The sequence below is a fragment of the Pelodiscus sinensis genome, chromosome 5 (genome assembly GCF_052426305.1).
Source record: "Pelodiscus sinensis isolate ZL-2025 chromosome 5, ASM5242630v1, whole genome shotgun sequence".
NCBI classification, from domain to species: domain Eukaryota; kingdom Metazoa; phylum Chordata; order Testudines; family Trionychidae; genus Pelodiscus; species Pelodiscus sinensis.
The window spans coordinates 90,920,069-90,933,597 of NC_143056.1; the positions used below are offsets into that span (position 1 = coordinate 90,920,069).

Here is a 13,529-nt window from a genome sequence, read left to right on the forward strand (position 1 = left end):
TTTTTACCTGCCAGGAGGCGAAAGTACCAGACACCTGGCAATCCTACGACACACTCAGCAACTGGGCCCATCCCCCGGACACCCTCCCCGGACCTCCTGCCGGGCCTCTCCGTATGCCCCTCAACCCCCTGCTTACCTGGTTCTGCAGGGTCTTGTCTTGTGGCTGGAAAGAAAAACAAACTGGCTACTGGCCAAAAAGCCTCTTCTTTTTTATTTATTTGATTGATTGATTGATTGATTTTTGCTTAATAACTGCTGTCAGGGTCCTTTCTGTTGTTGTCGTTGTTCAACAACTTTGATCTCCCCGTTTTTTCTTTTCCTCGAGAGAATTTTTTCCCCGGTGTTTTTTTTGGGGGTGGGAGTGGGGAGTGTGTTCGGTATTTTTGGTTAAACCATCTGGCAACCCTACTCAGAAATGGCATCGTATCCCACCAGCTCCCAGGTGTACAGGCGGCCAAAAGGGCTCTGCATACTGTGCCCGCCTGCAGGCACCATCTCTGCAGCTCCCAATGGCTGGTGCTAGGGCAGAGGGAAAGAGCCATGAGCACAGGTCCCAGAGGGACATATTGCTGCTTCTGGGAACCAGAGCCCGCACAGCCCCACTGATGGAGCCCTCACTCCTGCACCACGACCCTGCCTGAGCCCAGAGCCCCCTCCCACAACCTGAATCATTCATTTCTGGCTCTGCCCCAATGCAAGGGCACTGTTTCGGGGGAGCAGGGGGGCAGCAGTCATGTGTACTGAGGTGCGGCTTGCTTTTCTTTCTGTTCCACCGAAGATAAGGGAGGGAGGGAAAAAGTACTTGGATTCTGTGCATGCCTCTTACTCCTGGTTGGTGAAGGGAGGAGACAGAGGAGTAAACCATGGCATCCAAGTACTTTCCCCTTGCTCCCTGATAGGGGAATGGGAAGAAAAGCAATCCATGTCCCGGTATGCACAGCTGCTGTACCCCCTGCTCTCCCGAAAGAGTGCCCTTGCCCCAGGACCAACCCCCCCCCCATCAGAATGTATCTCTCCATGCTCCAATTCCCTGCCTCATCTGGAGACCCCCACATATTGTGAGCCCCTAGGCCCGAGCCTGGAGCACCATCCTATACCCCCAACTGGAGCTTTTAACCCTCTTCTCCTCCCATGACCTAGCCTCCTGCCCTAACTCTGTGAAAATGAGCAGGCGAGTGAGTGAGGGTAGAAGAGCGCATGTGATTGTGGGAAGAGGAGATGCAATGTGTGGTGGTGGGGCCCTGGAGAAGGGGCAAGTTTTTAGGGCAGGGGTGGGACAAGAAGAGTGTTTGATTTTAAGTTGGCAACCCGAGGGCAAGTGTGATCGAATGAGACCTGAGAAGAGAGACTGAGCAAGGAGGCTGGGACTGAGAGCCAGTAGGGGTGGGGGAGAGAGGAGATAGATCTACCAAGGAGCTGTGGTGCAGGTAGGGAAAAACTGCTCTGGCTGGACAAATAGATGAGGATAAAGAGCTGGGGGAGAGGAGTGAGAAACCGAGAGAGGCCAAGGGAGGCAAAATAGAACTGGCAGCTAGTGAGTATGAAGAGCATCATGTAGGGAAGGGTGCAACTGGAGACCAGATGTGAGAGAACAACTGATTGGATAGAAAGTGGTAGGGAGGAAAGGACTGACTGAACCAGGAGACTGACTGGGGTGAGAGGCCTGGGGCATGAGACTGGGATGAGTTAAGTGAAGAGATAGGACTGGGACAAGGAACTTGAGATGGGGGTGAGACAGGACCAGGATAAGAATAAGTTTGAGAGCTGGGGGAAAGAGAGTCTTTCTTGGATGTCATGGGAAGAAGAGTTTGTGCCCACTAGCGCATACTCCCCTCCAGAGCCTGTAGTCCTGAGATTCACCATTCCTCTGATGTTAGCAAATATCTATGAAACCCCACTGGAGAAGGGTATGTCTCACATACCTCCAGGGTTGGTCTGAGTAGAGAAAGACAGCTTGTAGTTACTATCGGCTACTCTGCAACCGCAGGGCATGGTGGTGGACATAAAGATTATGACCAGTTGATAATGCCATAAGATGGAATTTTTTCCATTAAAAAAAAATCCTGGATAATTGCATGCAAAAAATGACATTAAAATTACATTAAGACAGCAAAGCTCAGCACTCAAAAATGAGAAGATACCAATTTTAAAGTTGCCTTTACTACCTTAGTTCAGCCTCTTGTGTGTATGCATTATGGTACCTAACCACATACAATTTTTTCCCCCCACAAGACCCTTATTCTCTTAATAATGTGTATGTATGTGTGTGTCATTTAATATGCAAGGTAGAACATGACTATCATGAGCTTACATTTTTACAAATTCAGTGCTAATTTCTTCAGATGTGCTGTGTACCCTAGGCCCTTATTGCCTTGTGGAAAGACCAGACTAGTAATTATCTAGTTTAAGTATGGCCACTAATGCACTCATTAATTCTATTTCTTAATTCGAGAGTAAATTAGATTTTCATAATTGAAATATATTAGACTGACATAATTAAAACAATGCAATTCTGCACAGTTGTGTGGTTTCTCTCCCCATCAAGCACATGGAGGACAAGAACTTACAGCAACTCATTTGAAGCATGGTGTTACTACATTGCATGTGATTTTTGCATCTTAATTTTGGCTTTAAGTAATTCTTTATTAAAAGGCACCAGCTCACAACATGTCTTTCATTTCTAATACATCCACTGCAATCACTGTAGGGGAGAAATAACTAATTTACTTTGTGGTTGATGCCCAATGTTAATCAACTGTGATACCAATTAATTTTGCAGGGAGTCTGTGGTATCCTCAAGGAATTAAATTCAGGCAGTATTGTGAACAGCATGAATGCTTAAATAAGCCATTGCACTGTAAGAAAAAACTAAACTGGTTGTTGACAAGTGACTTTTAAAAAATTGCCTTACAGAAATCAGGAATGGGAATCTAAAGGCCATTCTAGGACTTTTCTTCAGTTTGTCTCGGTATAAGCAGCAACAGCAGCAGCAGCCACAGAAACAACAGTCCCAGCACTATCCATCTCAGCAACCTCCAACAGTATCCCAGCAAGCAGGGCCGCCATCCCCGTGCCCGGTTGGGGCACAACAGCAACAGATGCCGGCTTCACCCCAAACACCGTGCCAACAGCCCCAGCAAGCTGCACATCATCAATTAAAAGCACAAACAGAAATGCAGTCAAGGTGAGATGTTTTCTCTTTTTGTTATCGTTGGGGTTTTTTGTTGTTTTAAGGCATTTCAGAAACAAAAAAAATATGACCTCAATAGTAGTTTCTCCTTAGATCAGAAGGTATTTAGCATCTACGCTTATCAGAATTGTGCCTCTTGAAGTCAAAATAGAAGTAATAATGAAGTTCTGTTGGTGGCATACAGGTTTAAAATGCCTGCTATATGAGTAAATAAGATTTAAATTTAAAAAAGTGTGTTGACTTTATTTCTCTTGCTTTATGCTAGGAAAGCATTTAATTAGATGTTCTTGTCAGGAAACACTACAGCCGTTTACACAAAACCGTACAGGAGGAGGGTGGCCTACAGGATACGAACAAGACTAAGTCTGGACTTAATATTAAATATATATTTATGGGGAGTTCACTAAACATAGTGATTTGTGACTTCCAATTTTTATTTTTTATTTTTAAGATCTTTGGCTGAAGCGTTCAGGTGAAAACAAAAGAAATCACCACTGAGGAATGCCTTCACTGTTAGTGTTCGTTCAAATCCAGCCTAAATTTATTGTCCAAAAGTCATTACCTATCTAACAGGTGTTTATTCGCTTATGTGAAATGAGTTTGATGATCTCACTCTGGTTGTTACACATTACAACTGGTGCCTTGTTGGAAATCCCAGAAGATAAACCAGACACTGAATATGCTGCAAGGATTAAGCTAGTCTCTGATTCTCAGAGATGGTCTTTCCAAGTTCAGTTTAATACATAGTGGTGAAGACCGTGCCCATGCTATACTTGTTCTGTGTACTTTGGTCTATTGGACTGCATACCCCTGTGAGGGTGATGCGACTAATGATGTCATATTTGTATACCTCTTTTTTTAATCATCTAGTCTAAATGTATGGCCACTGATTTGTTTTCAACGTAACATTGCAAATCAGTTTGTAATTTTAAATAGAGTGCTACAGAAAAACTGGTTTCCATACACAAAATGCGCCACAAGAGGCGTGACTAAGGTAAGCCTGGTCAAATAGGACAGTTGCCAAAACTAGTTCCATTTTTGGCCTTACAGCATAAACTGGCTTTCTTTTTATTCAACAAAGCAGTGGTTTTTTGTCCTGAATTGAACATAGCCGTTTTTCTTAACAGCTCTATGAAATCATCATAAACTTCATAGCAGAATAATAATTATAAAACGAAGCAGAGCAACAAGAACTCGTTTCAATGATCCTTTCTCATCATTTGAGTGTTAGTCTGGGGTCTGCAAAGTAATCTATGAATTGAAATAAAAATGAAGTAATTAAAAAAAAAATCAGTCCTAATTTGAGGGGCGGTAGTAGTCCAGATTCTGCTGATCCAGCCACAGGAAGGGGCTGCTTCGCGGCAGCAGTCCCAGTGCGGGGGGCGGGGGAGAAGGGGGCAGGGGCGGGGGATTCCTATGGGAAGCTGTGACTTCCTGCACACGGGCTGCTTTGTGGAGGCAGTCCCTGTGCGTGGGGGGTCCCAGTGGGAAGTTGGGATCCCCTGTGGGCAGGGACTGCTGCCGCAAAGTAGCCCCTGTCCATGGTAACTCATCCATGGGTAGAGGCTGCTTCACAGCAGCAGCCCTGTGCATGGGAGGTCCCAAATTCTTGCTGGGACCACCGTGCACAGGGCCTGCTGCTGGCTGGGCACGCAGCCCAGCTCAGTTCTGGCTCGTGCCTGGTGCAGGACACAGCCCTGCTGCAGCTCTGCAATTTAAAATGCAGTAGGAACTGGGGGGCAGGCTGCCCGGCTCCAACTGCCTTTTAAATTGCAGAGCTGCGGCGGCGTTTGTCCTGCACCTGGCGCAAGCGGGTACTGAGCTGGGCTGCCTATCAACTAATTGAGCAGTCCATAAAAGTTCTATTGACTACTCAATTAGTTAAATACAGTTTAACGTCCCTAATACAAACCAGGTCAGGGTAGGATAGTGCTGTACCTCTGTTTTGTATATGAAGCTATCATATATTATAAAAAGTGAATGAGGTCTGAGGCAATATGCCAAGCGAAAAGCTTTGTCCTGTGAATCATAAAGGAAAAACTCCCTTTTCTAAAATTGTTGGCTCATCTCCGTAGCATTTTGTGAATGTTTCTTCTTTGCTCATTCTTTTTCTTCCACTTTTTCTTTTCTGTTGTGCAGTGCGTCACCCAGGGACTCATCTCAAAGCAAAATCATCCGATTCACACTCAGTCAGAAAAAGACTTCTAGGTTAGCCCTTCTTCCTCTTCTGTGAAGCATGGATAACTCTCCTTGCAAGATTTCCAACTGCATGTTTAGGGTTAATCTTTAAATTATTTATCTGTTGTTTTATAGCCAAGCATTCAGAATAGCTAAAATATACACACAGTATTAGAGAGCATCCCCTTGTGTTTTCTCTGATACTGTGTATATGTGGTAAAATTTTCTTTGGGCAAATAGGAGAGACAATACAGTCACTTATGAGGACAAGAAAATAATGGACCTTGGTAATTCTTGTGAGCTTTTCATTTTGAAAAGGGACGATATTTCTGAAAGTTCGTTCCCTTAGCACACACTCTTTCCATACTAGTTATTCTTTTCATTTCTATACTGTTGAAATTACTAATGTCAGGCTAGTTTTCTCTGGGGTAATAAAAATGTGGAATTTGTGTCAGATGAGACAAAACAACGTATCAGATATATGTCTAATCGCTGATCCTGAACTCCCTAGTGTCCTGTAGAAGAGAACATCTAATCTCCCTGAAAATGAGTAATAGTATTTCTGTCCATTTTTTTCTTAATCTCAGCTTGACTTGCATGCCAACCCCTATGTGCACCTCACAGCAGCAGTTAAAAGGGCTGCTCTAATCATTGTTAATACCTCTGATATTAATCATGGGATTTCTAGTGATTAATATTACTCTTGGTATGGTATGGCTATATGCACCTAATTAGGAATTCCACTGTAGTTCTGCTTTAGTGTAGTTTATTTGACATTTTTACTCATCTTGTGCACTAACCAGTAAAATATACTCATTTCTATAATGTGGAATTGTTCTGTAATTCTTCTGGCCTGTAATTTGGGTTCATTTTACCCAAATCTTGTCTTTTATTTGGTGAAGGGAAAGGTCTAGGCATCAGAAAGATGCTTTGTTCTAGAATGCCTATTCTGAATCACCTTTTAAGCCTTTTTGCTTTGCCCTACTTCACTTTCCTCCCATAACCAACTTAACACCTAGAATCATCAGGTTCACTCTTAAACATAGTTTGTGTTAGCTAGCCAATATGTAAACAAAGGATTCTGAAGTGTAGTAACTGAGTGTGTACTCTCAATTTTGTTCTTGATGTCTTATGATAAAAAGCCAAGAGGTGCACCCTGAAACTAGATTTTCCCTACAAATCTTATAGCTAGTGTATCAAAGTAGCTACATACAGTTCCAATGTGTCCTGAGCAGGTAAAAAGATCTGTGCTTAAAACAAAATTAATCAGACAAACCGCACCACAAATCTGATAGGAGAATAACTGCTTTGACAATATATTTTTGTGTTTTATTCTTGCATGTATTTTCTATTTCATGTTTCTTTATTTTATATTTATATAACTAGCAGTCACAATAATGAATAAATTACCTTTGCTATCTTCTACTGGTCAATATGTCTGGGCTGTCCCCTTAACGAAATTGTGCTGCTGAGGTTCTAGAATGCTGGCTTTTCTGAACAAAACATTTTGATCCAAATCTTCACACTACCATTGAGAACCATTTAGGAAAAATAACTTTTTTCTCATACACCAATCTTACCAGGAAAAAAAAATAAAGAAAGAATAGAGACAAATTCTGAAATAGTCCAGTAGCACTCTTCTGGCAATTACAACATGCTAAATAACAACATAGAGTGTGGTTTTTTGGTTTGTTTTTTAAGAAAAGACTATCAAGTGATGTAGTGATGCTTGCAAAAGACCTAATTTAACACCTGAAAAATAACATGGGCTCTGCATGAGCTCTCTTGCTCTGCCAACTTCAAGAAAAGCATGAAAAATGGGACTGAGAGCCCTGAGCATTCATGTTTCCCCTCTTTTCTTCCCATCTTCTCCCGCCTCTTTATTGAAAAGAAGGCTACAAATGGATAAAGTATTCCAGGGAGTTCTAAATTTAATTTGCCTTTGATCGATGCCATATATATAATTTTCTAGCATCCCCTAGTGGCTGAGTTTCATAAACATTTGAGAACTTTAGGGGGCTGTCTGGAATACAACAAAGGAAACCTCAAAACCCATAATATTATGTGCCAGAGGCTATGATAGTATGAATTTATAAATATATATTTTTTATTTTTAGTGGTGCCTATGTATTTTGTCCTCTTCTGAGTTTTGGAAGCATGTGCACGCATCTGTTAACATTTATGCTTTTTTCCTTTTTTATTTTTTTCATTTCCCCCTCACTGATCTCTGAAGAGTTAGTTGATTTGAGAAGCAGCATGTTCCAGCATGTTGGAAATGGTGCTATAGATATAACAATGATTTAACATGTTTCATTCCCCGCCAAAGGATTTTCTAAGTAAAAGATGTTTAGTACACCCTGATGATGAGGGCATCTGGATTAGGCTCACTACTGGTACACTTCATTTAAGTGACAGTGATTATATAGAATTTTTTTTTAACTTATGCTAAACATAGTAAATGTTGAGAGCAGTTCTTGTCTTTCAATGTTACCACCATACATGTGGGGATTTAGCCTCAAAAATAAAAGTGTCATACTACTTTCCCAGGTACTTGAAAGTCTCAACAACTTTCTACAGGTATGTATGTGGCGGGCATGATTTCATATTTTGTTTCTGTTGTATTTCATTTATTTAGATTCAGCACTGTACATACATCAAGACTGATTTTTTTCAGGGTGCCTCATGTGAAAGAACGAGAAGCCCATATCTTATTCAAATTCAGTGGGAGTTGGTCATGTAACTCCATTCAACTTTTTTTAAAAATACCAGCTGTACTCAAAATATCATACGATAGAATAAATTATTCTCAGCATCTTACTCTGAAGCCCCAATTTCCTTTCCTCATAAAAAGCCTGATAAAGCAGATAAAGCTTGCAAGCCTGAGGTCTGCTGGATCAAAAAGGAAATGAATTCCAATGAGGGCCCTTCATCAACAAAATGTGACTATCAGCATCCTGCTGTTTAATCCAGGGGGCCGTCCAGTTCAAAGTTCTCAGTCCATCCCACTGCTTTGCTACAACATGGGAGAGTTGTGGGCTCTGAAGGAGCCAGAACTGAAACTTTAGAGAGTTTTGCAGATCCAAAAATAAACAACAATATTAACTTTCCATTGAAAATCAGTTCCTGTTCAGTTCCCTGAGCACAAGTGTAATGTTCTCCCTGTGGAGAAATACCAGTTGTTCAGCAATAGCCCCTTTTGCCCCATTGTCTGTTTCTGAATTGACTGTAGTGCTGTGTAGAATGCATCATACAATTTAAATTAGGAACATAAAACTCAGATTATCCTTTTTCTTACACTAATTTTACAGCAGCATAAATCCATTGAATTCACTGGTGTTGCTTCTTGTTTACACTGGCATAAGGGAGAGGAGAATAAGACAAAGGGCTACCACATTGAAGAGAACTGACTGAGAACATGATTCTGCCACCTTGATTTAGGTTGAGTAGTTCTGCTCATAGTCTCATTGAAATCAATCAGACTACATGCCAAGTATAGTATGAATCAACTTAAACAAGGATGGCAGAACTGGGTTCTGAATATTTTAAATCTGATAATCACATCTTAGAATAATACAATATCCAATTCAAGGGATTTTCCATAGGTAAAGTCCTTCACTGTAGCCCCTGTTATGTATATTTTTATCCAGGATGTTTTGTGGTGCCTTGGTTAAATTCCTTTAAAAACCCACAAAATGCTATTGCCTTGCTCCCTTTATTCTTGGATTATGCATGGTTTTCAGTTGTCTTTTCCTTTTCCAAATGGTCGTGGTTTTTCTTAAGAGTACTTTGTTCTGTTTTCTTATTTTTCTTAACAGACTTCCAGGGCCTACCACGAGAGTATCTGCTGCAGGCAGCGAAGCCAAAACTCGTGGGTCTATCAGTGCCAACAACCGGCGCAGCCAGAGCTTTAACAACTACGACAAATCCAAACCTGTTAATCCACAACCATCTCCATCAGACAGCAATGAAAAAGGTAGGTGACCCTTTTGAATTTCCTCAGGTCTGCATTGCTTTGGTTTGTTAAATGGAAATGGAGTATGACTGGCACTACAGAACGGGTGAAGACATCTCTCCGATTTGTGGACTGTAGAAAATACAGTATCAGATCCAGGGGGCTTGGCATAGCTTTCACTCAGTCCTTCTGTAGCTCACTTCCTCTGAAGCCAACAGCAGGCTGTCTAGTAAGGACTTAATAAAAACAGTCTGAGATCATTTTTCCACTAAAGGTGGTACAGTCATTTGCTGTCTACTTCAGTGAAAATAGATAAAGTCATTGGGATGTGGCTAATGGGTATTTAACAAACAGATAACACTGAAGGAAATATACTTGAATCAGTAAGCAGCAATCTCACGTGTGCGGAGGCATTTTTATAATAAGACTGGGGAAAAATCTGAGTAAGAATCTGAGTAGGTACCTGCATTGAAGATGATCTCTCCCCGAAATGTGTTTGTTTTTCCTTTTAAAAAGATCAGTCACACTGCCAGAGTGCCCCTCTATGGTTGCAGTTGATTTTTCCCTTCTCCTGCTACTGTACTGCTGCCTCTCCTTTTAGATTCTCCACTAGTCCTTCCTGCTATATGTATCTTCCTATTGTGTCAGTTTTATTTTCATCTGGATCCCTGCAGCCTTTTACAAGAGGGAGATAGAGCAGTCCATCTTGACACAATCTACAGGCTACTTTTCTTTCTCCCATGAACACTTTCCCTTAGAAAGAGCTTTACTGATTTAAATGTTTATAAACTTGGGGAGGGGAGAGTTGCAGAGGTTTGTAGATTTATTATTTTCTTTGTATGCACTGAAGTAAATTATTTATCTGTTGTTTGTTCAGTCACAAAACATTCAATTTCCTACTTTGTAATTAATTCCTTACAGACACTGTAGTATCAGTACTATCAAGAGATTATGTTGCTGTTACTAATTGTGCCGTACAAAATACTACTAGCTCAGGTTCATCCAATAAGAGTCGACAGTAAGTTCACAGCTCTAGAATCTGAGGACTCATGGGTAACAATTCTGACCTCACTTCAGCCTGATCTATAACTAAAACTTAGGTCAACTCAGCTATATTGCTCAGAGCTGTGCAACGTAGTTTGGTTGACTTAACCCCCACTCTAGATGCAGCTGGGCTGATAGGTTGACAGAATTCTTCCATCTACTGCCTCATCCATAGGCGGATTATTAAATAGATGGAAGCATTTTTTCTGTCAATGTAGGAAGCATCTACAGTGCAGTGCTACAGTGGTACAGCTACAGATTCATAGCTGTGCTGCTGTAGTGTATACCACTACCCCTTATATAGGAGTTAAACCTCTATAAGCAAAGGCAGAATCGGGGCCATGGTTCTGATCCGCTAGTTCTATTTCTAGAGAAATAGAACTAGCAGAATCTTGTTTGGGGGGCTAAGTCAATATGCCATGTTTATTGTGAATGCGGAATTCATTTACTGTCTCTAGCTACTAAAATTATCCACCACACATACACACAATCATTCATAAAGGTCTATGAATGGTGTAGAATTACCAGCCTCAGCTGCTCAGCTAGTTCACTGGCCAGGTGATCTAGACATGTGGAGGGGAGATGGGTTGTATTAGTGCACACTCGTGCTCCTGGAGGATGATTGTAGAATTGAAAGACCCAATCCTATAGTTTTACACCCATCATTTTATATGTTTTGGTCTATAGATCCTGTCCTGTCCCACTGCCCCATGGCATTGTATGACTTATGTGTCATCAGTTAATGACAGATGGGACTTGGGTCTTCTTTATTTAATGGGACACGCACCTAACTTTAAATTTTAAAATGGGGTAACAGTGTGTGTGTGTGTGTGTGTGTGTGTGTGTGTGTATATATATATATATATATATATATATAAACCAATTATAGACTCTTCAGAGGCAATTCTTATCAGAATACTAACAAATTCATCCAGAAATGGTTAACACTGTTTCATTTCTAAAATTCCATTAATAAAAAAATGGCCACAATTCATGAGGTTACATAATGTCACATAGTAGCTATAATTCATTAAAGGGGTGATTTCATCCTTCAGCTCTACAGTTAGAAGATATATTTTTCTAATTGATCAGTGTTTTGGATGACTCAGTTCTGGGGTGCTTTTGTGATAAGCAAGGTCTCAGGATCAACAAGGGAATAATTCTCATTTGCTGTTATAACATTAAACAGTCAAATGTAGTACAGAATTTCATGTCAGTTTATCCATGACTTTCTCCCATTGTTCCAACCACCATTAAAAATCTTTGTAACCTTTTATTAAAGACACAGAAGAAGAAAAACCAAACAGTTAAAGCACTTGAAAGGTAAAGTATTAAGTGAGGCTTTCATTTTAACCATTTTCCTTATTCCAAATCCCTTTAGCTGTATAAAGTGTTTTATAGGGAAATCTCCTGGTTGACCGTCCTTAGATGGTATTAACTGTCTTCTTGATCAGGAAAAGCAAAGGTCAGTTCAGATGGTTTATTGCTACTGCTATTCTTGGAATCTAAACCTGCTTGCTTTAAGACAAAACAAGACAAATGCACACAAAAGGGGAGAGAAAAGAAAGGTAGAAAATGCAAATTCTGATCTTTGGTGCTGGAAAAACACAGACCAAGTATATGGACTTACCAGTCACTCTGAGTCCTGGTAATCTTGTACCATCCTTATGCTGTTTATAATGTTACTTTTAGCTGCCTTTCTGGTGACAGGCTCATAGCAGTTTTGCTTAGGTGCAGTTGTCTTGGCTGACACACAAGGCAGAAAGAGACAAATAGGGCAGAGAAGAAAAAAAGTGAGGAATGAGAAAAGCATAAGAGGAAGGGAAAGACATTGGGATTCCAAGTCTCAGGTTCCATTCATTATTTAAATGCAGCTGGTAGAGGTGGTAAAGCCACCTGGTTTCCTCGGTGACTTGGTCTAGTTAGGATGTCTGTCAAGATCAGTGGTCCTGTAGCACCTTAGGCCACGTCTTCACTGCAGCACTATTTTGGGATACCTCCGGGATATCCGCATCTTTACAGCAAGCCTATTATTCTGAAATATAATGGGCTCGCTATTCCAACAATCTTGTAAATCTCATGCCACAAGGAGTAAGGGGTGTTTCGGAATAGCGGGTTATTTCAAAATTTGGTGCTGTGTAGACAGCACCAAATGATAAAATAAGCTATTTCAAAATTGCGTTGAAATAAGCTATGCAATTTGCATAGCTCAAATTGAGTAGCTTATTTCGAGCTATGGATGCAGTGTAGAAACAGCCTTAGGGTACGTCTACACTTGCTCCCTAGTTCGAACTAGGGATGCAAATATAGGTGACCGAAATCGCTAATGAAGTGGGGATTTAAATATCCCACACGTCATTAGCATGATCTCGCTGGTGTGTTACTCCGCTCAACAGCTGTTTCGAAAGTGAAAGTCAGCGCTGGGACGCGTTAGTTCAAACCAAACCCCTTGGTTCGAACTAACATTACTCCTCAAAAAATGACAGAGTAACGTTAGTTTGAACTAAGGGGTTTGGTTCAAACGAACGCGTCCTGGCACACACTTTCACTTCCGAAACAGCTGTTGAGCGGAGTAATGCGCCGGCGAGATCATGCTAATGGCACACGGGATATTTAAATCCCCGCTTCATTTGCAATTTCGGTCAACTGCATTTGCATCTGTAGTTCGAACTAGGAAGCAAGTGTAGACGTACCCTTATAGACTACCAAAAAAAAAAAAAAAAAGCTTCAGGGGGCAGCTAAGTTAGTCTGTACAGGATAAATTTGCTATCAGACAATTTGTTGTTTTTTAAGTTTATTAAAAAAAATATTTGATAGTATCATGAGCATTCATGGGCACAACCCACTTGTTCAGATGATGAGTGGAGCAAGATGCACAGAGGGGCACAGAGACCCCTAAAATTCCCTTTTTCCGCTTTAAATTTTTTGGGGTTTTGTGCCTCTCTGTGCCTCTGGCTCTACTCATCATCTGAAGAAGTGGGTTGTGCCCATGAAAGCTCATGGTACTATCTATATATTTTTTTGTTTCTAAGGTGCTACAGGACCACTAATTGATTTTTAAGTATTTCTTAGTTACAGACTTACACAGCTACGCAACTGAGACTTTCAAGATTAGGACATAAAAAGCCCCGAAGTGTCATGTTGGATCTCAGAGGCCCAGAAGAG

General features: G+C 41.0%; 1 protein-coding gene across 8 annotated transcripts in view; it reads left to right on the forward strand.

Moving 5' to 3' along the window:
• The window catches only part of NAV2 (neuron navigator 2), a 689,797-nt gene that overhangs the window by 484,126 nt on the left and 192,142 nt on the right, over positions 1 to 13,529 (forward strand). For 6 of the 8 annotated variants that reach the window (XM_075927729.2, XM_075927722.2, XM_075927724.2 and 3 more), the window contains 4 exons: positions 2,914 to 3,184; positions 5,330 to 5,398; positions 7,916 to 7,945; positions 9,184 to 9,341. In XM_075927729.2, coding sequence (XP_075783844.1) covers positions 2,914 to 3,184; positions 5,330 to 5,398; positions 7,916 to 7,945; positions 9,184 to 9,341 — 528 coding nt within the window. The remainder of the gene's footprint in view (positions 1 to 2,913; positions 3,185 to 5,329; positions 5,399 to 7,915; positions 7,946 to 9,183; positions 9,342 to 13,529) is intronic. The other 2 variants (XM_075927723.2, XM_075927726.2) reach the window with 2 other exon arrangements.